The sequence below is a fragment of the Convolutriloba macropyga genome, chromosome 1 (assembly GCF_964194025.1).
Source record: "Convolutriloba macropyga chromosome 1, txConMacr16.3, whole genome shotgun sequence".
Taxonomy (NCBI): Eukaryota; Metazoa; Xenacoelomorpha; order Acoela; family Convolutidae; genus Convolutriloba; species Convolutriloba macropyga.
In genome coordinates this window covers 19,541,209-19,568,068 of record NC_134468.1, presented here as the reverse complement: position 1 = coordinate 19,568,068, position 26,860 = coordinate 19,541,209, and the positions used below count along the sequence as shown (strand labels likewise).

Genomic DNA, 26,860 nt, shown 5'->3' with positions numbered 1-26,860 from the left:
AATCAAATGGTGAAACGGTTGGTCATCATAAAAATATTTCAAAGAAAAAGAAAGATCCAGCATTAAAGATTATAATAAAGATCCAGCAATTACAAAGTTGTTTCAGAAATCAAATGGTGAAACGGTTGGTCATCATAAACATATTTCAAAATTTATTAGCAAAAAAATTCATCAATGACAGTAGTTTTTAAGAAACCAAATGGTGAAACGGTTGGTCGTTATAAAGATATTTCAAAGAAAAAGAAAGATCCAGCAAAAAGATCACCATAAAGATGAAGCAATAACAAAATTGCTTCAGAAATCAAATGGTGAAATGGTTGGACATCACAGAAATATTTCAAAGAAAAAGAAAGATCCAGCAATAAAGTTCATCATAAAGATCCAGCAATAACAAAATTGCTTCCGAAATCAAATGGTGAAACGGTTGGTCATCATAAAAATGTTTCGAAGGAAAATTTTTCAGCGAAAATTTGTTGGTGAAAAAACTGTATTCAGAAATCAAATGGTGAAACGGTTGGTCGTCATAAAGATATTTCAAAGAAAAAGAAAGATCCAGCAAAAAATATCACCCTAAAGATCCAGCAATAACAAAAATGCTTCAGAAATCAAATGGTGAAACTGTTGGTAATCATAAAAATGTTTCAAAGGAAAATTTTTCAGGGAAAAAAATTTGTCGGTGAAAAAAGAGTTTTCAGAAATCAAATGGTTAAGCAGTTGGTCATCATTAAAGTATTTCAAAGAAAAATTTATCAGCCAAAAAAATCGTCAGTGAAAAAGTTATTTTCAGAAATCAAATGGTGAAACAGTTGGTCATCATAGAAATATTTCAAAGAAAAAGAAAAGATCAAGCATTAAAGATCATTATAAAGATCCAGCAATAACAAAGTTGCTTCAGAAATCAAATGGTGAAACGGTTGGTCATCATAAAAATGATTCGAAGGAAAATTTTTTAGCGAAAATTTGTTAGTGAAAAAACTGTATTCAGAAATCAAATGGTGAAACGGTTGGTCGTCATAAAGATATTTCAAAGAAAAAGAAAGATCCAGCAAAAAAGATAATCATAAAGATCTAGCAATAACAAAGTTGCATCAGAAATCAAATGGTGAAACAGTAGGTCATCATAAATATTTTACAGAAAAATTTATTTGCAAAAAAAATTGTCAGTGACAAAGCGGTTTTCAGAAATCAAATGGTGAAACGATTGGTTATCATAGAAATATTTCACAGAAAAAGAAAGATCCAGCAAAAAAGATCACCATAAAGATCCAGCAATAACCAAAATTCCTTCAGAACTCAAATGTTGAAACGGTTGAACACCAAAAAAATGTTTCAAACGAAAATTTTTCAGCGAAAAAAATTTGTCGGTGAAAAATCTGTTTTCAGAAATCAAATAGTGAAACTGTTGGTCATAAAAATATTTCGAAGAAAAATTTATCAGCCAAAAAAATCGTCTGTGAAAAAGTTTTCAGAAATCAAATGGTGAAACGGTTGGTCATCATAAAAATATTTCAAAGAAAAAGAAAGATCCAGCATTAAAGATTATAATAAAGATCCAGCAATTACAAAGTTGTTTCAGAAATCAAATGGTGAAACGGTTGGTCATCATAAACATATTTCAAAATTTATTAGCAAAAAAATTCATCAATGACAGTAGTTTTTAAGAAACCAAATGGTGAAACGGTTGGTCGTTATAAAGATATTTCAAAGAAAAAGAAAGATCCAGCAAAAAGATCACCATAAAGATGAAGCAATAACAAAATTGCTTCAGAAATCAAATGGTGAAATGGTTGGACATCACAGAAATATTTCAAAGAAAAAGAAAGATCCAGCAATAAAGTTCATCATAAAGATCCAGCAATAACAAAATTGCTTCCGAAATCAAATGGTGAAACGGTTGGTCATCATAAAAATGTTTCGAAGGAAAATTTTTCAGCGAAAATTTGTTGGTGAAAAAACTGTATTCAGAAATCAAATGGTGAAACGGTTGGTCGTCATAAAGATATTTCAAAGAAAAAGAAAGATCCAGCAAAAAATATCACCCTAAAGATCCAGCAATAACAAAAATGCTTCAGAAATCAAATGGTGAAACTGTTGGTAATCATAAAAATGTTTCAAAGGAAAATTTTTCAGGGAAAAAAATTTGTCGGTGAAAAAAGAGTTTTCAGAAATCAAATGGTTAAGCAGTTGGTCATCATTAAAGTATTTCAAAGAAAAATTTATCAGCCAAAAAAATCGTCAGTGAAAAAGTTATTTTCAGAAATCAAATGGTGAAACAGTTGGTCATCATAGAAATATTTCAAAGAAAAAGAAAAGATCAAGCATTAAAGATCATTATAAAGATCCAGCAATAACAAAGTTGCTTCAGAAATCAAATGGTGAAACGGTTGGTCATCATATAAATACTTCAAAATTTATTAGCAAAATACTCATCAATGACAAAGTAGTTTTCAAAAATCAAATGGTGAAGCGGTTGGTAATCATAGAGATATTTCAAAGAAAAAGAAAGATCCAGCAAAAAAGATCATCGTAAAGATCCAATAACAAAGTTGCTTCAGAAATCAAATGGTGAAACGGTTGGTCATCATAAAAATGTTTCAAAGGAAAATTTTTCAGCAAAAAACATTGTCAGTGAAAAAACTGTTTTCAGAAATCAAATGGTGAAACGTTTGGTCATCATAAAAATATTTCAAAGAAAAAGAAAGATCCAGCCTTAAAGATTATAATAAAGATCCAGCAATTACAAAGTTGTTTCAGAAATTAAATGGTGAAACGGTTGGTCATCATAAAAATATTTGCAAAATTTATTAGCAAAAAAATTCATCAATGACAGTAGTTTTCAAGAAATCAAATGGTGAAACGGTTGGTCGTCATGAAGAAAAAGAAAGATCCAGCAAAAAAGATCACCATAAAGATCCAGCAATAACCAAAATTCCTTCAGAAATCAAATGTTGAAACGGTTGAACACCAAAAAAATGTTTCAAACGAAAATTTTTCAGCGAAAAAACTTGTCGGTGAAAAATCTGTTTTCAGAAATCAAATAGTGAAACTGTTGGTCATAAAAATATTTCGAAGAAAAATTTATCAGCCAAAGAATCGTCTGTGAAAAAGTTTTCAGAAATCAAATGGTGAAACGGTTGGTCATCATAAAAATATTTTAATGAAAAATTTATCAGCAAAAAAATTTGTCAGTGAAAAAACTGTTTTCAGAAATCAAATGGTGAAACGTTTGGTCATCATAAAAACATTTCAAAGAAAAAGAAAGATCCAGCATTAAAGATTATAATAAAGATCCAGCAATTACAAAGTTGTTTCAGAAATCAAATGGTGAAACGGTTGGTCATCATAAACATATTTCAAAATTTATTAGCAAAAAAATTCATCAATGACAGTAGTTTTTAAGAAATCAAATGGAAACGGTTGGTCGTTATAAAGATATTTCAAAGAAAAAGAAAGATCCAGCAAAAAGATCACCATAAAGATCCAGCAATAACAAAATTGCTTCAGAAATCAAATGGTGAAATGGTTGGACATCACAGAAATATTTCAAAGAAAAAGAAAGATCCAGCAATAAAGTTCATCATAAAGATCCAGCAATAACAAAATTGCTTCCGAAATGAAATGGTGAAACGGTTGGTCATCATAAAAATGTTTCGAAGGAAAATTTTTCAGCGAAAATTTGTTGGTGAAAAAACTGTATTCAGAAATCAAATGGTGAAACGGTTGGTCATAATAAAAATATTTTAATGAAAAATTTATCAGCAAAAAAATTTGTCAGTGAAAAAACTGTTTTCAGAAATCAAATGGTGAAACGTTTGGTCATCATAAAAATATTTCAAAGAAAAAGAAAGATCCAGCATTAAAGATTATAATAAAGATCCAGCAATTACAAAGTTGTTTCAGAAATCAAATGGTGAAAAAGTTGGTCATCATAAACATATTTCAAAATTTATTAGCAAAAAAATTCATCAATGACAGTAGTTTTTAAGAAATCAAAAGGTGAAACGGTTGGTCGTTATAAAGACATTTCAAGGAAAAAGAAAGATCCAGCAAAAAAGATCACCATAAAGATCCAGCAATAACAAAATTGCTTCAGAAATCAAATGGTGAAATGGTTGGACATCACAGAAATATTTCAAAGAAAAAGAAAGATCTAGCAATAAAGTTCATCATAAACATCCAGCAATAACAAAATTGCTGGTGAAAAAACTGTATTCAGAAATCAAATGGTGAAACGGTTGGTCATAATAAAAATATTTTAATGAAAAATTTATCAGCAAAAAAATTTGTCAGTGAAAAAACTGTTTTCAGAAATCAAATGGTGAAACGTTTGGTCATCATAAAAATATTTCAAAGAAAAAGAAAGATCCAGCATTAAAGATTATAATAAAGATCCAGCAATTACAAAGTTGTTTCAGAAATCAAATGGTGAAACGGTTGGTCATCATAAACATATTTCAAAATTTTTTAGCAAAAAAATTCATCAATGACAGTAGTTTTTAAGAAATCAAATGGTGAAACGGTTGGTCGTTATAAAGATATTTCAAGGAAAAAGAAAGATCCAGCAAAAAAGATCACCATAAAGATCCAGCAATAACAAAATTGCTTCAGAAATCAAATGGTGAAATGGTTGGACATCACAGAAATATTTCAAAGAAAAAGAAAGATCCAGCAATAAAGTTCATCATAAAGATCCAGCAATAACAAAATTGCTTCCGAAATCAAATGGTGAAACGGTTGGTCATCATAAACATATTTCAAAATTTATTAGCAAAAAAATTCATCAATGACAGTAGTTTTTAAGAAATCAAATGGTGAAACGGTTGGTCGTTATAAAGATATTTCAAGGAAAAAGAAAGATCCAGCAAAAAAGATCACCATAAAGATCCAGCAATAACAAAATTGCTTCAGAAATCAAATGGTGAAATGGTTGGACATCACAGAAATATTTCAAGGAAAAAGAAAGATCCAGCAAAAAAGATCACCATAAAGATCCAGCAATAACAAAATTGCTTCAGAAATCAAATGGTGAAATGGTTGGACATCACAGAAATATTTCAAAGAAAAAGAAAGATCCAGCAATAAAGTTCATCATAAAGATCCAGCAATAACAAAATTACTTCCGAAATCAAATGGTGAAACGGTTGGTTATCATAATGTTTCGAAGGAAAATTTTTCAGCGAAAATTTGATGGCGAAAAAACTGTATTCAGAAATCAAATGGTGAAACGGTTGGTCATCATAAACATATTTCAAAATTTATTAGCAAAAAAATTCATCAATGACAGTAGTTTTTAAGAAATCAAATGGTGAAACGGTTGGTCGTTATAAAGATATTTCAAGGAAAAAGAAAGATCCAGCAAAAAAGATCACCATAAAGATCCAGCAATAACAAAATTGCTTCAGAAATCAAATGGTGAAATGGTTGGACATCACAGAAATATTTCAAGGAAAAAGAAAGATCCAGCAAAAAAGATCACCATAAAGATCCAGCAATAACAAAATTGCTTCAGAAGTCAAATGGTGAAATGGTTGGACATCACAGAAATATTTCAAAGAAAAAGAAAGATCCAGCAATAAAGTTCATCATGAAGATCCAGCAATAACAAAATTACTTCCCAAATCAAATGGTGAAACGGTTGGTTATCATAAAAATGTTTCGAAGGAAAATTTTTCAGCGAAAATTTGATGGTGAAAAAACTGTATTCAGAAATCAAATGGTGAAACGGTTGGTCATCATAAACATATTTCAAAATTTATTAGCAAAAAAATTCATCAATGACAGTAGTTTTTAAGAAATCAAATGGTGAAAAGGTTGGTCGTTATAAAGATATTTCAAGGAAAAAGAAAGATCCAGCAAAAAAGATCACCATAAAGATCCAGCAATAACAAAATTGCTTCAGAAATCAAATGGTGAAATGGTTGGACATCACAGAAATATTTCAAAGAAAAAGAAAGATCCAGCAATAAAGTTCATCATAAAGATCCAGCAATAACAAAATTGCTTCCGAAATCAAATGGTGAAACGGTTGGTTATCATAAAAAAGTTTCGAAGGAAAATTTTTCAGCGCAAATTTGTTGGTGAAAAAACTGTATTCAGAAATCAAATGGTGAAACGGTTGGTCATGATAAAAATATTTTGATGAAAAATTTATCAGCAAAAAAATTTGTCAGTGAAAAAACTGTTTTCAGAAATCAAATGGTGAAACGTTTGGTCATCATAAAAATATTTCAAAGAAAAAGAAAGATCCAGCATTAAAGATTATAATAAAGATCCAGCAATTACAAAGATGTTTCAGAAATCAAATGGTGAAACGGTTGGTCATCATAAACATATTTCAAAATTTATTAGCAAAAAAATTCATCAATGACAGTAGTTTTTAAGAAATCAAATAGTGAAACGGTTGGTCGTTAAACAGATATTTCAAGGAAAAAGAAAGATCCGGCAAAAAAGATCACCATAAAGATCCAGCAATAACAAAATTGCTTCAGAAATCAAATGGTGAAATGGTTGGACATCACAGAAATATTTCAAAGAAAAAGAAAGATCCAGCAATAAAGTTCATCATAAAGATCCAGCAATAACAAAATTGCTTCCGAAATCAAATGGTGAAACGGTTGGTCATCATAAACATATTTCAAAATTTATTAGCAAAAAAATTCATCAATGACAGTAGTTTTTAAGAAATCAAATGGTGAAACGGTTGGTCGTTATAAAGATATTTCAAGGAAAAAGAAAGATCCAGCAAAAAAGATCACCATAAAGATCCAGCAATAACAAAATTGCTTCAGAAATCAAATGGTGAAATGGTTGGACATCACAGAAATATTTCAAGGAAAAAGAAAGATCCAGCAAAAAAGATCACCATAAAGATCCAGCAATAACAAAATTGCTTCAGAAATCAAATGGTGAAATGGTTGGACATCACAGAAATATTTTAAAGAAAAAGAAAGATCCAGCAATAAAGTTCATCATAAAGATCCAGCAATAACAAAATTACTTCCGAAATCAAATGGTGAAACGGTTGGTTATCATATGAATGTTTCGAAGGAAAATTTTTCAGCGAAAATTTGATGGTAAAAAAACTGTATTCAGAAATCAAATGGTGAAACGGTTGGTCATAAAAAAAAATTTCAAAGAAAAATTTATCAGTCAAAAAAATCGTCAGTGAAAAAGTTGTTTTCAGAAATCAAATGGTGAAACGGTTGGTCATCATAGAAATATTTCAAAGAAAAAGAAAGATCCAGCAATAAAGATCATAATAAAGATCAACCAATAACAAAGTTGCTTCAGAAATCAAATGGTGAAACGGTTGGTCAACATTTAAAAGAAAAGTTTATTAGCGAAAAAATTTGTCAGTAACAAAGTGGTTTTCAGAAATCAAATGGTTAAACGGTTGGTCATCAGAGAAATATTTCAAAGAAAAAGAAGGATTCAGCAAAAAAGATCATCAAAAAGAACCAGCAATAACAAAGTTGCTTCAGAAATAAAATGGTGAAATGGTTGGTTATCATAAAAATATTTCAAAGAAAAAAATACTAGCAAAAAACTCATAAGTGCAAAGTAGTTTTCAGAAATCAAACGGTTAAACGGTTGGTCATCATAAAGATATTTCAAAGAGATAGAAAGATCCGACAATAAAGATAATCATAAAGATCTAGCAATAACGAAAATTTTTCAGCGAAAAAAATTTGTCGGTGAAAAATCTGTTTTCAGAAATCAAATAGTGAAACTGTTGGTCATAAAAATATTTCGAAGAAAAATTTATCAGCCAAAAAAATCGTCTGTGAAAAAGTTTTCAGAAATCAAATGGTGAAACGGTTGGTCATCATAAAAATATTTCAAAGAAAAAGAAAGATCCAGCATTAAAGATTATAATAAAGATCCAGCAATAACAAAGTTGTTTCAGAAATCAAATGGTGAAACGGTTGGTCATCATACCCATATTTCAAAATTTATTAGCAAAAAAATTCATCAATGACAGTAGTTTTTAAGAAATCAAATGGTGAAACGGTTGGTCGTTATAAAGATATTTCAAAGAAAAAGAAAGATCCAGCAAAAAGATCACCATAAAGATCCAGCAATAACAAAATTGCTTCAGAAATCAAATGGTGAAATGGTTGGACATCACAGAAATATTTCAAAGAAAAAGAAAGATCCAGCAATAAAGTTCATCATAAAGATCCAGCAATAACAAAATTGCTTCCGAAATCAAATGGTGAAACGGTTGGTCATCATAAAAATGTTTCGAAGGAAAATTTTTTAGCGAAAATTCGTTGGTGAAAAAACTGTATTCAGAAATCAAATGGTGAAACGGTTGGTCATCAAAAAAATATTTCAAAGAAAAATTTATCAGCCAAAAAAATCGTCAGTGAAAAAGTTGTTTTCAGAAATCAAATAGTGAAACGGTTGGTCATCATAGAAATATTTCAAAGAAAAAGAAAGATCCAGCAATAAAGATCAACCAATAACAAAGTTGCTTCAGAAATCAAATGGTGAAACGGTTGGTCAACAATTAAATGAAAAATTTATTAGCGAAAAAATTTGTCAGTAACAAAGTGGTTTTCAGAAATCAAATGGTGAAACGGTTGGTCATCATAGAAATATTTCAAAGAAAAAGAAGGATTCAGCAAAAAAGATCATCAAAAAGAACCAGCAATAACAAAGTTGCTTCAGAAATCAAATGGTGAAATGGTTGGTTATAAAAATATTTCAAAGAAAAAAGTACTAGCAAAAAAATTCATAAGTGGCAAAGTAGTTTTCAGAAATCGAACGGTTAAACGGTTGGTCATCATAAAGATATTTCAAAGAGATAGAAAGATCCGACAATAAAGATAATCATAAAGATCTAGCAATAACAAAGTTGCATCAGAAATCAAATGATGAAACAGTAGGTCATCATAAATATTTTACAGAAAAATTTATTTGCAAAAAAAATTGTCAGTGACAAAGCGGTTTTCAGAAATCAAATGGTGAAACGATTGGTCATCATAGAAATATTTCAAAGAAAAAGAAAGATCCAGCAATAAAGATCATCATAAAGATCCAGCAACAACAAAGTTGCTTCAGAAATCATAGTGAAACGGTTGGTCATCATATAAATATTTCAAAGAAAAATTTATAAGCAAAAATATGTCAGTGACAAAGTTGTTTTCATAAATCAAATGGTGAAACGGTTGGACATCATAAAATTATTTCAAAAAGAAAGATCCAGCGATAAAGATCATCATAAACAAATTCTCGGGACATTTCTAGGGACAAACCCGTCTCAGCATCATAACGGTCAACTAATTACATGTCCTTACTCATGAAATGAAAAACACCAAAAAATTTAACATTTCTCACTTCCTATCTTTAGCAGCTGACACGATCAGTCCATCTTTGAGAGTGGTGAATAAGGAAAAGACAGGCCCTTTGTGCGCCTTGGATACAACTCTATTGAGTACGTGTTGTCTCCACACATATATGTCCCCGTCCATTGCACCGGTGAACGTCAGATTATCCTGGAACACACTTCGAAAGTTACATCCTATTACTGCATCCAATTTATTGCAAATCAAAATTCAAGATACTATTGGAAAAGGCAAATAGTAGAATGTAAATTACAGAATTCGTAAACATTTGCAGGCACCCATAACAGACAAAATAAAATAGCATAATTCACTTACACTGCCAAAAGCTATTGACAGCATTGTTTGTTTCTTGCAGTTAAGATTCTTCGGAATGTGTGGACGTTTCGCTACTAGAACAGATCCAGCCACTGTCCAGAATGAAAGATGCCGCTCGCCTACAGACACAAAATGAGAATCAGAATCGGGTCTGAACTGGGCGGAGAAGACTCTGGTTGATCCCGTTGGCACTGAGGCCACTTTAAGCGCCTCCTGCCATTTCCACACAACGATAGTGTGTTGGGAGTCCAGACAAACAGTGCATAAATATCGACCACTGCTGCTGAAGTCCAACATACACACGCCACGAGAATGCCCATCACTGAAAGGCAAGTATAAACGCTGGGAGAGAAAACAAAAACATACCCAGCAGATTGCCGGAAAATAGCCGCCATTGATTCCCAAAACCCCGTTTCGGATTGAAACAACAAAATTGCGTTTCACAAAAAAAATTAAAGTGGGCGGCATTTTGATCGGATTTCGTACGAGCAGTTGGCTCTGGGGGGGGGGGGGGGGGGTCAAGCGTTGTGGGAGCTAAGGTTGGGAGGTCTGCTGGACGAGAGAGGGGGGTTCAACGTGCCAAATCGCCGGTTGGAGGAGAGTGGACAGGGGAGTGTTGGAAGGAGAGTTGAGTGGGGAGGGGGTTACTGGGGGGTGGGGGGGTCAAACTTTTAAGATAAAGAACCGCCCTTTACACCATGAAATTGTATCCTCAAAACAATTTGGCGAATCTCATACTTAGAGATAAAGCTGTAGTAAAGTTGCTCAGTCACTAGATGTCCTCCGGGCTTTACCTGTTTATCCCGTTTTTGAGGACGAAAGGTCAAAAGTCAGACAAAAAAATCGATCAAGCGAAAAATTACATTTAAAAAAGGACCACCGGACTAAGATCACAGGGGCAATTTAACATAGCAGATAGCAGACTCACGTCGGGCGAAATGCTCTCGAACGATTGCCAAGCGATCGCCTCAGTCAGTACCTAGCTACACTTTAAGGAGGCTAGCGTTAAATTAATTGAAGGGATGTGCGGTGAGCGCGGCGTGAAGATTTAGAATCAGCATTTAAAATGAGTTCACGGCCATCTTTATCACAATGTCAGCAAGGCACAGAATTCGAAAAACATTTCAATTCTCAATATTCTTTTCAATTATGTCTTTGGCCATTCATCTGTCTTCTACAACGTCACAGAAAGAGTCAAACTGGTGCATTTTTTTCAAGTTCCATTTGCGTTTTTCTATTGTAGCACAACGCTAACGAAATAAACTCACGGAAATACAAAAATCAAGCAATTTAAAAATCAGTCACTTTGTCTCAACATTGCGAACAATACGCGAGAACAAAAACCAACCATTCTGATCAAACAAGATAAAAAACAGCGCCAAGGAAGTAAAAGGTCAAACTAAAAACACGAAATTTACTCAACGTCAGAAAACTGTTGCTCAATTGTCCGAAGAAACTTTAACAGAAGCTACCAAGTCTTATCCAGAGCAGATTCTGAACTACAAAAAAACAAAAACGAACAAAACACAAGTAACAAATATTATTTACGAGAGTGAAGTGATTTACAATCATTTTCCCCCAGTAATAACCTCAATACCTTTCCGACCTTAATGCCAACAAATCTGATCTGGCAATTCTTTCTTTTCCGAGTTCCACAGGATGGCAAAGAATAAATACTGAGTAGATAAAAACAAAACATAGCCGGCAAATTGCCGGAAAAAAGCCGCCGTTGACGCGCTTGATGCACATTGGGATTGAAGCAGTAAAAGAAAAGAAGAGATAGAAATTGACCGGTTTAAAACAATTTTCCGGGTTAAAAGCGTTCTAATTTGGGGTGCAGTTTCAGTTAGATTCTTAAATACTTAATTCAGCTTCAAAACTGAAAGCTATTAAACTTAATATTAATGTCATCTAGCAATCGCTCTAATGAACTTTGATAACCTTTTGCACTATGACTTAATGACAGGGCTTTATCGGTTTATCCCGTTTCTTCTGATTTTGCTCTTTTGACTGACTATATTCAATACATTGCGTAACTCAATGAGTGAAAGAATTTAAACCCATTGAGTTGAAACAGTGAGGTAAGTCAGAAGTCAAGCGAGAAAATTTAACTTATTTAAAACGAAAAACGTGATCAAAAGGTAAGGCGACTTTTAGAAAAGCAGAACGCCTAAATAATAGCCGTTGAGAGGCTGACGGCGGCTATTAAAAAAACGAAAACATTGTTTCAAAATCTAAATTGATTTCAAATAATTCCCCTAATATACCTGAAAAACTGCCCCATCTCTATTCTTACAAAATAAAAGCAAATTGACCTAAACAATTTTTCAAGTGGCTCACTTCCTATTTCAAATACACTTAAAAAATATCAATCAAAACAAGACTCTTCACACTATACCCCTCTTCGAGTTGTAAGAAAAAAGGAGCGCAAAACTAGCCAGCTGAAAAGATGACGGCGGCTACTAAAGAAACATAGCCGGCAGATTGCCGGAAAATAGCCGCGATAGACGCTTGTGGCGTTACATGAATTGAAACAACTATAGAAACAAAATAGACAGATCGACCACCAGCCCTTCAATAGACCACTAGACTCTTTGGGTTAGTTTCGGACTGTCATTTTTATGAGACACATAAGCTCTATAAGGAGAAAGCCCTAATAGGGCTTTTCAAAATTAGGATCTTTTCCGTTTGTACCCCCTCAGCTTAGTGGGCGCATATTATTTGCACCCCCCAGATGCATGGGCAATATTTGGGGGGGGGGGCACAAACGGAAAAAATCCCAAAATTAATATTCGAAATCAAAAACTCAAGACTCTAATATTCAAGAATTAGGGCATATGTTTGGCACTACTTAGATGCACACTATTGACCTTTAATAAGTAATAAGTTCATAAAAATTAAAGTTTCATAAGTGAGCTCAGAAGTCATTTTTTGAGTGAGGTAAGTCATTGAAAAAGTCAATTCCAAGAAGTCACGGTCAGACGAAACAAAAATCTGTTAGACGAAGTAAAAAACATAGCAGGACAAGTCCTGATGTACAATTCAAAGAATTTTCATTTACTGAACAAAAAACTAGACCTAGAACGGACTATGAATGGATTGGGAAAACTATTTAGAAAAAATCCGATCCAAAAAATCGAAAAAAAACAGTAAAAATCAAAGTGAAATTGCCGCATGTGAACAAAACCCACTACCGAGAAACCGAATTTTTGTTCAAACACCGTTTTCTCACTCTACTTTAAAATTAGAGCGAAAAAAATTCTCGCCGCAAAACCACTCGCTTTTTCGCTCCACTTCCTGTTTCGGCGTGACCAAAATCACCACTCCAATTTGACTTCAAAAATCATGAAAATGTGTGAACAGATCTTAAAAAAGACAGCACCCCAATACAATTCAAATTCTTTGAATTGTAAAAATTTAGGAGCGCTATAATAGCCGCCTAGAATTGAGGACGCGGCTACTAATCAGGCATTTAAGCGATTCAGCAGTAGTTAGTTACCTCGGCTCCCATTTAGAAAAAAGTCAACCGATGAATGGTTACTTATCATAGAACGTCACTTCATATCATATTTACTTTTTATTAACTCATATTATTTCCTCGTAGTATAAATTCACGCTAATTTTCGGCTATGTGGCTGACTGGAGTTATGAACTTGCTTGCCTGTTATTCCGCAAGCATAACTCAACTTAAACCTTGGATGTCGACGAGACGTACGTGAGTATGGCGATTGTCTCCATAGTTATGTGGTCCCACACGTGAACAGCTGGCTTCTCTCCCACCTGTCCAGAGGCGCACACATGTTTCAATTTCGGAAACTGGCACACTGCCGCACAAAGCACATCATCATCATGCTCGGTGTAGAACCTTTGAGCACCTATATATTAAAATCATAATATGAACCACAAAATATTTTCTCAACTTTTTTCCTATGCCTATGTTGTAGAGCTATGTCCCTACGTGTACAAAATATTGAGCAAATTAAAGCAAATTCATTTCCTTTAGGTAACCATTGCACTATTTTCGTGGCTCGGCCACGCAAAATAGCTAAAATCTCATAGCTAAAGACTCTACGCGGTAACTAACACCCACCAACCTGTAGAAACATTTTGCACAATACAAACTGCTGCGGCATGGAACAGAATATCCTTCCCATCATTGATTAGATGCAAATTATTGCGAGTGTCGAAGCCTCTGTAGCCAATCACGTGGTGTAGATCGAATCCAACTATTTCCTGCTTGGACACTTTCTCTGAATTCGATATCACTAACTGCCTTTCTTTTGGCATTGCACGGGATATTGCATTAGTTGAAATAGCACTGTCCTTACTGGAAGATTTCGAGTTGTTCTTTAAGAGTTCTCTAGATGAAGGGTAAATCTTTGCATCAAAGTCGATCAGGCACTCCTTCTGTACATCGCTGTCATAGCCTTCAGGCTCCGTGTCGCCAAACGAGATATCACTGTCGCCAGAATCAGCCTCGCGTTTCATTTGTCCTGCCTGAGAGCGATCAGTGTAGGCAGCCTCTTCCGATGGATTAACATGCTTTTTATTCCTCCACGCCATTATTGAAGTATCAGCACCACCGAGAGAGATGAGATGAGATCCATCTGGAGTCCAGCGGACGTTCGTGACATGTGCTGAATGGCCAGCGTACTGCTTAAACTTGCAGAATTTTCCCTAAAATAGAAGGGGTTGTTCCAACCGACTACCAAACAGATTTCAATTTTGACAGAATTGGTCTGGGTCTTAACAATATCGATTTTAGACTTCATTTTGATCTATCACTGATTTATGTTCATAACATGTATGTACATTAGATTTAAACAGAAAAATTATCACACAGTACAGCTTAAAACTCACCGCCTATTAGTTTAAGAAATGCCAGCACGCAACAAAAGCAAAAGAGCAGCGCCATGAAAAGATCAATAAAATTGCTCTATCGGTTCAACAAAAACCAAGATCACCGCAATATAGCTACGCTCAGCTTACAGCTTCGCAGCTATAGTAAACTCTTTGAATTTTCACTAGGTCTAAACTGCATGCACTACTTAACTGCATGATACTTAATTTGAATCAGTATGCTCAAATACCCTTAAATAGGTGACAGTGGGACCAATCTGATGCGTGGGGTCATCTATGTGTTCAAAATCCTAAAAAACGGATTAAAACAAACTCTCACATTCTTTGTAGTATTCATAAAAACACCATTCCCAACGAACGAAATGCCCCCCCCCCCCCACTTCAAAATTAATTTTCGTTTTCACAAGCGAGAGCAGAAACCGATCAAATTAAAAAAATGAGAAAATGATAGAAGCCCGACCGATTTATGTCCTACAAATTTCTCTCCGACGGAAAGTAGGACTAACGTTTCTCCATTAGTTCCGTTAAAAAATTAACCCTACAAATACCTAAACCTACCAAAAAAAACGAACTAACGAAAACCGTCTTTCTTATGTGATATCCAAACAGACAAAAAACAATAATGCTTGAAAAATATATTTCACTTCATAATTATCAAAAAATGCAACAACAATTGGCATCACGGGCGGCAATAGCATAGTGCCATGAAAGAACAGATTGCCAAAAATTAGTCACTATGGTTCTAAAACGGGTCCGCCAAAATGTGTCCTGATATCTAAACTTCGAACTTAAGATTCAAAAGATTTTGGAGAATGCTCGACTAGAAGATGCATATCTTCCAATTAAAGAAAATAGGTCGAAAAAGTTATTTAAATTTGTTTACGTTGAAACGAACTGCCTTTTGAAAACCAAATTTATTGATAATTTCAAAGCTATAAATTCATGAGAAACTTGATTGAAAAAATAAGTTTTTTAGGAGTCACAAAATTCGAATTTTTTTCCATTTTTCAATTTCTTAACAGTGGCAAAAAAACTCGAACAGTGAGCCTATATATTCCAAAATTCCGTCTACAAGAAAAATTAATACTTGGTTAAAAACAAAAATTGTATAATTTCCGACTCTTGGGGATCCATCTTTAAAACAAATTTTTGCTCTCGCTTATTTCATCACACGAAGATGATAGAAGAGATATTTAATTGGTCGCACTTCGTTGAAACGTGACGTTAAAGTCAGTGCCGCGCGAGATAACAACAGTTTTGATCAATATGCTGAATAAAATTGAAAATAATTTTATTCAGCATATTGATCGAAACTTGTTCTCTCGCGCGGCACTGACTTTAACGTCACGTTTCAACGAAGTACGACTAATTAAAAATCACTTCTATCATCTTCGGGTGATGAAAAACCACGATGAGAGCAACAACAACCTCGCTATCGCATTTAATTATATGCACTAACAAAGTTGAGCTCCAACTCTAAGATGCGAAATTTCTCCAGCACAGAGTTATTGTGCGCGTTTTGTTCAAGTTTTCATCTTTGTTTTCTCACTTAATCACACTTTTAAATATGCTCATAAAATACAAATGCGCATAAATTGAGCAAATCGCTTGGAAACTATCATTAGATGCCCGAAGATAAAAGGTATTGGAAAAAATTTCTAAGCTCAGTTACGACTTTAAAAATATTTTTCGTTTACTTTCCAGACGTGAAGATTGACGTTTACCTCTAAGCAACTGAAACAGGTATCAAAGTTGAGTTTTCAAAGAGAAAAGAGCTAGTTTTTAGAGTTGTTTTGTCAAAAAAACATGACTGACTAACAACGGGTAACCTGCTCTTAAACCACTGGCGAGCTGTCGAAGAACTTCCACACCATGAACTTATTTATGTCTTCGTGAATCGCATACTTAGAGAACAGTGATCCGTGAGGCTCTCAAACAGAAATTAAAGACCTCCGTTTTTGAGGACGAAAAGTTAAATGTCAGACGAAAAAAACGATCGGGCGAAAAGTTGGTAGTACGAAAAATCGAATAATTTAATTGCTACAAACTTCGCTTGATCTGCGAATTGAGACAGTAAAATTTCAGAAGCAGTAAAAAGTAAGATGTAAGGATTGACTAGGGAGCAATATACCTATTTTAAGGAAAAAATCATATAGCAGCATTTCAGTAGTTTACCTTAGCCGGGAAATTGAACAATTTTACAAATCCAAAGTCATCTCCAGTGGCGATCAAATTATCCCATCTACTGCATGCATTTACATCAGTGACGTCACATCTTGGTGGCCAAATGCCCTCCACACAGTGACCCAGCACACAGCTCCATGAAGACCATGGAGTAGATTCTACAGCTTCGTTACGCAGTGAAATTCTTTTGCCTCTTGGGGCCTCGAAGAAAAGCAATTCTTTGGCACCAGATGTCACCATCAGCAGTTTTTCTAAAATAAATTACCTAGAAGACTACTCTATTGCTCAAAAATTTTTCTCATTTCTAAAAAGCATTATTTATATGTGCTTATAACAGAAGTCAAATTTCATACATGAACGAAAGACGCTAACACGCCATGCGAACTCATTTCCTCCCAAAGGCACTTGCTCGCCAGATCTTTCAGTTAAAAAAACACATTAATCTTAACTTCGGAAAAACAATTGCATTTTGATAGAAAGTACGATCGGTCCACAGATCTCAAAATTCGTAAAGATTTTACCAGTTTCTTTTCTCTTGAAGTATCTTTGCGGAGAATATTTTTTGTCGCTTACTCATTAACCATCTTCCAGCATATAAAAATGAATTTTTCTCTACAATGAGAATAAAACATGACAGCTCAAAGGAAGTTACGTTTGATATAAGAACGAACATTAAGTTTTTAGCTGATCTTTTGCTGCCCAAGCCATTCCAATGTATAATAATTTACCTTCTAATATCAAACAACATAGCCGGCAGATTTTCGGAATAGCTGCGAAAGAATAGACCTGCGTGCCATATAATAGAGATAGAAACAGTTACAGATCTAAATTGAAAGTCGACGCCGCTCAAAAAACTAGGTAAAAACCTTCAGCAATAAATTAATAAAGCTTGTTAAAATCATTCCGCGGAAGCCTCTTATTAGGGACCTTTACTGCACAAATGAGTTCCTTTGACGTTAAATAAATTCAAATTAAACTTTAAGTTTTAAAGTGCAAAAGTCATTTTATTGAGTGAGGTAAGTCACGGATGATCAAAGTCTAATCATGCATATAACCTAAAAACTTTTGCTAAAGCAAGTGAGAAATGACGTCACGCGCGCAAATGCCGTTAGTGAGAGGAAGAAGTCATTCAGAAAATTTGACTTTTTCAACTTTGCTGTGTGAACAAATGTAAAACGAAAAAAGAGCGTTATACGACGAAACAAAAAACATAGCAGGACAAGTCCTGAAACACAACCCAAGTAATTGAATGAAAGACAGACCTAAGGAACCTGACCAGCAGAACAATTGAACAATCCCAGCCAACAAGACAAAATATCAAAAGTTGAGAAATTAAAAGAATCACACAAATTAAACAAAAAAACGATCATTGCTAAAACCCTTGAAGGTTTTAACCTGAAGGCCATATATGACTCAATTCAAAATACACATTAACTCACGCAAAAACCTGGAAAGAGATGAATCTGCTACTAAAAGTAGATAAACTGGACAAATATGACAAATGCAGCGAAAAATTAAGAGAAAATTTAAAGAAAATTTCCAAAAATAGGGCTATAAAAAAAGTCAACATTTTTTTAATCTGGAGTTCTGTTTTGTAAACCGTCTATAACATTTAAAAAGTTTCGTTGACCAGTAAAGGTAGTTAAACTCAGAGAATGACAGAAAATAAAAAAAAATTGAAAACAATCGAAAAATTTAAATTGCAAGCTTTATTTAAAAAAATTCCTTACATTTGCAAAATTAAAAGAATGAAAACTATTTTATTGCCCCAAGAAATTATGCAGTAACATACTAGCAAACCCTATAATAATGACAATAAATGACAAAGTTTGAAAAAAAAAACCAAAATTGATAAAAAAAAAATTGGTAAAATTCGCAAAGTTAAAATGTTTAAAACCACTTCATTACCACTAGAAACTATGCAATAACCTATTATTGAACCGCAGCGGAGGTTTTTGGACATCAAAGTCTGAAACAACTCAAAAAAAGACAAAAATTTTCAAACAATTTGAAAAAATTAGTATAAATTACCGTGTTTATGTTGGGAGTAGCAATAGATATAGCTCTTAAAGTGATCGTAAAAAGCAATTACGTCTTGCAAAGGACCTTTATCAATTTCAATAAACCTCAATTTCAGACTGGTCTAACAAAAAATCCAAAAAATGACGAAAAAGTGCTAAAAATTTCATTATTTTAGGCTCAAAAACTCCCAAAAATGACCTTTTAATCTTGAATTACGGCCTTCCCAGTAGCTTCACCTCTCTGAGTGCTTGAGGGACAACAAAAAGCGGCTAAGGTCCTCTAATGAAACTTGATGCCCGCTGAGCTTTACGTATTTATCCCGTTTTGAAAGCTCAAAGTCATGAAAACAGGTGTGAATACATCTTACAAAAATAAAAAAAGACAGAGAACCAATACAATCCAATTCTTGGATTGTAAAAACCAAGAGCACCGCAATATAACTCCGCTCATCTTACAGCTTCGCAGCTATAATAAAACAACATCGAGAACGTTCTTGCAAAAGAATTGAAAGAACATTTTCGGAAAGAACTTTTGCAGGACAAAAAGTAATTGATAATCAAGATGTCATTGAAAGCATTCTATTTCAGTTATTATTTACATTGTAGAATCCACGCTGTTTATAAAAAATAAGCAAATTTTTAGCTCGCTTTTACTTAATTAAGGTTCAGTTCTTTAAACTAATTTTTTGTTTCTTTTTCAATTTTACATAATGATATATTCTTAACTGTACATTGCCTCTTAACCGTTAGCATTTTATTCTTACGTGTATTAGAGGAAATTGTTTTTTCCTTTATTAAACCGAATTTTATCTTTCACCGAGCAATCAGAAAATCGCCTTTACTGATCAATCTATCAATCCTTTCCTTACAAATGGGCCTTAGGAAAAACCCGAGGAACACCCGCTAAATAGAAACGCAACCATTGGGCAAATGTAGGTTTAAACTTCAATATTTATCGTAAGTTTCAACTCCTTCGATTTGAAAGATTAAAACATAAACGACTAACGTCGGGCGAATTGCTCTCAAACGACCGGCGAGCTGTTGGCTTCGTCAGTACCCAGCCAGGGTTATGAGGTTAGCTTTAGCTTGATTGAAGGGGCATGAGATTAGGGTAATAGACGATGACATCACGCCATATAACACAGAGAAGGAAAGAAACGCCAGCCAACACAGAGAGAGCGAGAGAGCTAGGAATTTTTTCTGAGATTCGACTCTACAACTTCAAGTTTTCTAAACATGTTTGTAACTAAATCATATAGAAAACTGAAAGTGCAAAATTCCAAAGAAAAGTTTCCATATTTCGCAGTACAGAAACATTTCAAAAACATTTTTGTCTCTGGATTTTTGTTATGTAATCCATCCGCTAGACTTGAAAAGCTTTGTTGGCCTGTAATGATCGTTAAACTCTGAAAAGGACAAAAATTTTAAAAAACAATTGCAAATTTTAACAAAATCTTGCTAAAATTCGTGATAATAATATCTTCAGAACATTCCATTGTTTCAAGAGACCATGTAGTATGCCTATTTCAAGCCTTAAACAGTTTCACTGGCTCATAAAGATCCATGCACTTGGAACATGATTTTAAATTGTCAAAAACTTTTCAAATTAAAACTTATCAAAAAAATTCTAAAACTCGAGTCATTAAAAAAATGATAAGCATTCCACTAACTCTAGAAACTAAGCAGAGGCTTCTTGGCTCTTGAGGCTGGAAAAACCTTACAAAAATGACAATTTAAAAATGTGAAGACTGCCAAAAATTTTTCAAAAATGCTAAAACTCGTTAAGTGTTAAAATCTTTAAAAATCATCCATTGCATCTAGAAACTATACAATAACTTGTTATCAAACTCTAGAGGAGGCTCCTTGGCTCTTGAGGCTAGATAAACCTACAAAATGACAAAAATTGTCAAAAACTTGAAAAAATTGCAAGTTTTGTAAAAACAAATTGATAAAATTTGTGATATTAAAAAGTTGAAAACCATTGCATTACCACTAAAAAATACGCAGCCACATATTATCAAACCCTTAAGCAATTTTCTTATTACTGAGGCTGAAAAATCGTGAATAATGACAATGTTAAAAAAATTTTAAAAAAATGCTATTTTTCAAAAAAATGCTATTTTTCAAAAAATGCTATTTTTCAAAAAAATGCTACAATTCGTAATGTTAAAATCTTGAAAACAAAATCTATTACGTCTAGAAACTATAGAGTAACTTATCATCAAACCCTAGAGGAGGCTCCTTGACTCTTGAGGCTGGATAAACCTAAAAACCGACAAAAATTTTCAAAAACCTTGAAAAAACTTGCAGGTTTATTCAAAAAATTGCAAAAATTCGCGAAGTTGAAATGTTGAAACCATTTTATTACCAATAGAAACTGTGCAGTAACATATTATCAAACCATAGAGTGGGTTCCTTGACATCTAAGGTTGATATAACTCAAAAATTTGACAAAAGCTTTACAAAAATGACAAAAATTTTAAAAACATACCAGGCAGATTGCCGGAAAATAGCCGCCGTTGATTCCAATAAGCATGATTAGGATTGTACGAATAGAAGATATTGAAAAAAAAAGATTTTTGTACAAAAATATTTTTTAAGTCCGATTTATTTTGATGGCATTTCGTAGTTGAACATACTTCTGTTTCTTAGAGAGAGGCTACAGGGGCTACTATCAACACCAATAAGCATTAGAGGTGGTAACTAAGACTTATAGGAACGACGTTCAAATAGCGGGCATCTAAAATTGGGCTTTATGGGTTTATCCCGTTTCTATTTCTGACTTCAATTTTTTATACCGACTCTGTTCATTTTGAATTGCTTTGCTGAGCAACTGGTGTTCAAATTCACTTTTAGCAGAACGAGAGAAGAGAGAAACTAGCCTAGAGAAGTCAAAAAGATTTCACGCAAAAAAAGCGGCAAAAGGGTAAAGCGAAAAAAAGTTCGACGAAGTAAAAAAAATAGGAGCGCTTTAATAGCCGGCTGAGAAGATGAGGGCGGCTTTTAAAAAGCTTGAAAAAAATTGTGAAAATTTGTATAAATTTGCGTGTTTTTAGCGAGCGGTTGTTCGTCAGTAACTATCCATGAGGGTGCTGATGGGGGTGGCAACAGTCGGGTGGGGGGCAACAGCGCGGTGGGGGGGGGCAATAGTGGGGGGGGGGGGGGGGAGGTCAACAGTTGGGTGGGGGGCTTCAACCTCTAAGAACCGCTCTTCACACCATAATTATAGGTCTCCAACACAGTTTGAGCTGAAACAGAGCTGAAAGGCTCTAAGAGCACTAGTGCCCGCTGGGCGCTACCTGTTTATCCCGTTTTTGAGGACGAAAAGTCAAAACCGTTGGACAAAAAATCGGTCAAGCAAAAAATCGCATAAAAAAGACTGACAGGATTAATATAATTGCTACAAACTTCGTTTGAGAGCAATTAAAAAACTTGAAAAAATGCAAAAATTAGTATCATTGAAAGAGCAATGAAAAACGTTTAATTACAAGATTATTGTTGCAGTTAATTGCTCCAACAATCCCTTAAAAATCAGAGCAATCATGCGAGGCTGGCTTTTGTTCTCCAGACCAAATCGGAAACTGTTTACCAAATCATCCAGTACTGCCTTTGTTTGCAGTTGAGAGTTAAATTTTTCGTTATGACTCAGCACAGTTTTGAAGCAAAAAACATTTGCACTCGTTCAGTTTGGTTAGTTTTCATTACGGTGCCGAAAACTATTGATGTTTTGTACTCAAAATCCATTCTATTATCTGTTCTACCACATCAGAAAATTTTCAACCACATTAACGAAAACTGTTACAGATCGTGCTATATTTCACTCCATTGTTGCAATTATCAAAATGAGTGTTTTTGCGCATTAGGACCTTCTCTTTGATGATGAAAATTCATGCATGACCGTCGAAGAGATAAAAGCTAAAAAGATACAAATTACGCGGACATTAATGGAGTACACAAATAAAAATTGCAATATTTGTTCTTTCTTACTTCACATTAAACAATGTACATTGATCGCTGGACTTTTAAGTCACAATAAGCAGGGGAAAATGATTTTTCAAAATTGATATAGAAAATAAATTGATTTCCAAATTCAGATTTATCAGCTGCCCTAATTTTTGTGACCTAAATGGTTGTATTCAAAACCCAAATGCTGGTTGTAAATAAAACCTAAATGCTGTTTGTATTTAAACTTAAATTTGATCAACGAGAACTGCAACGCGTATCACGAGGACAATATTTGGTGAAAGACGATTAGATAAATTAATTAATGAACTTCTTATGTTTCAATTCATTTTTGGTGTTGTAATTTATAGGCTCGTTTAGTTCTCGAACACTGCAGATGTGTTAAACATTCGAGATCAACGAAACATAACCGACTAAACGTCGGAAAAATTGCTCTCGAACGACTAGTGGGAGCTCTAATCAATTGCAGCCTGCTCCAGTCGGGGGGGGGGGGGTATAAATGGGACTAAGAAGTTCAATATTGAGCTTCAAATAACCACATTAGAGGTTAACATATACCACTATTAAGATTTAAAGTAAAAAATGACACCAGTTTCGGCGCACTTTTCATTTGACTTTTAGTATTAAATTGCCGCCAATTGAGTTCAGCTGCTTGAAATTGTGATTGAGAGAGAATTTTAGATCACGCGAAATGCAAAAAGTCAAGGGCGTAAAAGTCACTCGAAAAGTCAAAAATTTTGCATAAAAAAAGACACACATGTTTATAATAATTGCTACGAACTTCGTCCAAGAGCAATTAAACACTTATACAATGAATACTTCAAACTTGCCGTTCGAGAGCAATTAAAAAACACGTAGTACCGAGGACAGTAAATCCTCCCTCTGGGGAGCATACTTTCAAGCCCTCATAGCCGCGTGGTAACTGCACCTGAATAACAGTCTTTTGTCCCAGGTTCGGTTCTCAGCCATCTACTTCAAGCCTTTTAGGTCATTCACCTCTCTCGATATGTTCGCTTAACCCTGCTGCTCAATGCGGCTGTTAAACATGCGCTTCGAGAGGCCCCATAACCATGCAAAAATTTTGTCCCATATTAGAGCTCACGCTTTTAATAAATAGGAAGACTGAATCCGTAACACTCTTGAAGTACCAATTATTAACAGCCGAGTACGGAATTTAGTTAGACGCTCGTTCAAATTTGACCGTGACGATTTAAGTCTGCCTCTGAGGTGGGGTCAAGGAATTGAAAGAGGAGAACAAACCACCAGAATTCCAGTCGATATGAGTGATGTAACTGGAAGCCCCTTTACATACTCCAACTCTTTTTTCACTGTTCACACTGTATATGTCCACAAAATTATCGTGCGAAGCTACGGCAAGATATTTGGCACTTTCTGAAATACAAAGAGTTGATGCCACTAAAAATTTTTCCATTCATCGGCTGAATTTTCATAGCCACAATATAAGAAAGCAGCCGAGTTGAACGAAACTCGTCATAGATTGATCACATATATTGCTATTCTACAATTTACTATAGACAAGGATGAATTAAACTTCCAGCTGAACAGTTTGCAATTGGAGAAAACGATTTGATTTTGTACACGTCCACAACAAACAAATTTTCTGGGCTCTGAAAATTGGTAACAGTACCATCAGTCCTTTATGTTACATACCATGGGATAAGCAAAAACTCGAAACATGCAGACCTTGCGGGCATTGAGATTTATATTCTCAAATCTTTTTTATATACCTGGTGAGAATTTGATATCTGAAATCTCTTCCTTGCGATGGTGCATTTCAACGATAGTCTCCAACCCATCAAGCGTATGATCATTTGGACATTTGTATACGCCAAAACTGCCATCCATATACCCAACAGCTAAGAAAGCCCCATTGGGCGAGTAGTCCACACATCTAGCTCCTTTTTTAAGTCGCAAATTATACACTAAGGCACGGTTCGCGAGGCTCCAAATTTTCAATGATTTATCATCACTGACAGTAGCAACATGATCACAATCACTGTGAACAGCTAGTCCCCACAATTCTCCTTCCTGGTGTCCTGAAAGTGTAAGATAACAAGAACAGATAATAAGTTAATGTATGAAACTTATCGCGATACAACAATGTCGAAAACCATTGAAGTTCCGAAGCATGAAAAAACATAGCTGCCAGATTGCCAGAAATAGCCGCAATAGCTTCGTAGATCTGTAGTCTCAAAAAAAACAAACATAGCTGGCAGATTGCCAGAAAATAGCCGCAATAGATTCGTAGATCGGCAGTTTAAAAATAACAGTAAAAAAGACAGACCAAAAAATTCGTCTTTTCATTGAAGGCTGACCTGTTATATTTTGATTAAAAATCTGTATAAGTTATTGCTGCCTCTATTAGCTGATCTCAAATAACCTTCATTTAGAGTGACACACACCCATTTGACCTTATCTCTTTGAATTAAAGTAAATAAAAGTCAATTTTAAAGTGAGGAAGTCATTTTTGAGAGTGAGGTAAGTCAAGTGTGACCAAAAATTTAATCACGCACATGAACAAAAAAACTCGCTCCACTAAGAGCGAAAAATGAAGTCACACATGCAATTCAGTTGAAATTGCATGAACGAATGAACAAAAAGTGGCTGTGACGTCATATGGTCGTAACAAAAATCATGACGACGAAATAAAAAACATAGCAGGACAAGTCCTGACGTACAATTCAAAGAATTTTCATTGACTAAACAAAAAAAACTAGACCTAGAATGGAACATCAGTGAATTGAGAAAACCATTTAAAAAAATCAGAAAAAAAAACAAAAAAAAAACAAAAAATCAATGTTAAAATGCCGCATGTGAACAAAAAAACTACTGTCGAGAAATTAAAATTTAATTCAAACAAAAAACTAGGCCTAGAATGAGCTGTGAATGGATTGGGAAAACCATTTAGAAAAAAATCCGATCCAAAAAATCGAAAAAACCGTAAAAATCAGAGTGAAATTGCCGCATGTGAACAAAAAATCACTACCGAGAAACCGAATTTTTGTTCAAACACCGTTTTCTCACTCTACTTTAAAATTAGAGCGAAAAAAATTCACGCCACAAAACCACTCGCTTTTTCGCTCCACTTCCTGTTTCGGCGTGACCAAAATCACTACTCCAATTTGACTTCAAAAATCATGAAAATGTGTGAACAGATCTTAAAAAAAAAAAAAAGACAGCGCCCCAATACAATTCAAATTCTTTGAATTGTAAAAAACCAAGAGAAGGCCAATAATAGCCCCAGCTATCGCTGTGCGGCTATTAATAAAAGACAGGCCAAAAAATTTGTATTTTCATTGAAGGCTGATATGTTAAATTTTGATTAAAAATCTGTATAAGTTTTTGCTGCCTCTATTAGCTTCTCTCTAATAACCTTCATTTAGAGTGACACATACCCATTTGATCTTATCTCTTTGAATTAGAGTAAAAAAAAGTCAATTTCAAATTGAGGAAGTCATTTTTGTGAGTGAGGTAAGTCAAGTGTGACCAAAAAATTAATCACGCAAATGAACAAAAAAAACTGACGTCACGCACGCATTTCAGTTGAAATTGCATGAACGAATGAAGAAAAAGCAGACTTGAAGTGGTTGTGACGTCATATGGTCGTTACAAAAATCGCGACGACGAAATAAACAACATAGCCGGAAGAATTCCTTAGGCGACTCGAAGAGTCAAAACTTCACATACAAAACCGTAATGGCAGCTGATCTAAAAAAGGGTGGAACTTAAACCACTGTCACCAAGAGAAACAAAATGCAGCAAAATTTTATAATATTGAAAACGTTTGGTAACGTTAAGAAAATCCGAAACAATTAAGATGGTCAAAATACTGATAGGCTGAAACTGCTGACAGAGCTATCAATTGCCCCGAAATAATTCAAGATTCTAATCTCAAAGATCGGGAAAGCAAGCGGCAGATAATAATATTAGAAACAGTTCAAATTTGAAATTTTTTCAAAAAAGAATGCTAATTTAAGAATAAAAAAACTACTAAAATAACACTTCTAATCACTGCAATTAGGACAAAAAACAGCACATATTTCTTCCTTGTACATATGCTAGCCAACATGATTTCACAATAATTCAAAAATTAAATTGATCGTACAAAAATCAAAGGCAGCAGAATATTCACAGACAAAAAATCGT

The 26,860-nt window shown here is 34.1% G+C and overlaps 2 protein-coding genes across 2 annotated transcripts in view; one reads left to right on the top strand and one right to left on the bottom strand.

Annotated features, from left to right (window-relative positions):
• LOC142336137 (surfeit locus protein 4-like) overlaps window positions 1-26,860 on the top strand; it is a 229,081-nt gene that overhangs the window by 64,821 nt on the left and 137,400 nt on the right. The gene's annotated exons all lie outside the window — the stretch shown is intronic.
• LOC142336131 (echinoderm microtubule-associated protein-like 6) overlaps window positions 1-26,860 on the bottom strand; it is a 143,222-nt gene that overhangs the window by 43,078 nt on the left and 73,284 nt on the right. Inside the window, exons 14-20 of the mRNA XM_075384709.1 lie at window positions 24,442-24,750; window positions 23,954-24,085; window positions 16,701-16,960; window positions 13,760-14,342; window positions 13,381-13,540; window positions 9,666-9,987; window positions 9,343-9,500 (exon numbers count right to left, since the gene is read on the bottom strand). Of these exons, the coding sequence (XP_075240824.1) occupies window positions 9,343-9,500; window positions 9,666-9,987; window positions 13,381-13,540; window positions 13,760-14,342; window positions 16,701-16,960; window positions 23,954-24,085; window positions 24,442-24,750 (1,924 nt within the window). The remainder of the gene's footprint in view (window positions 1-9,342; window positions 9,501-9,665; window positions 9,988-13,380; window positions 13,541-13,759; window positions 14,343-16,700; window positions 16,961-23,953; window positions 24,086-24,441; window positions 24,751-26,860) is intronic.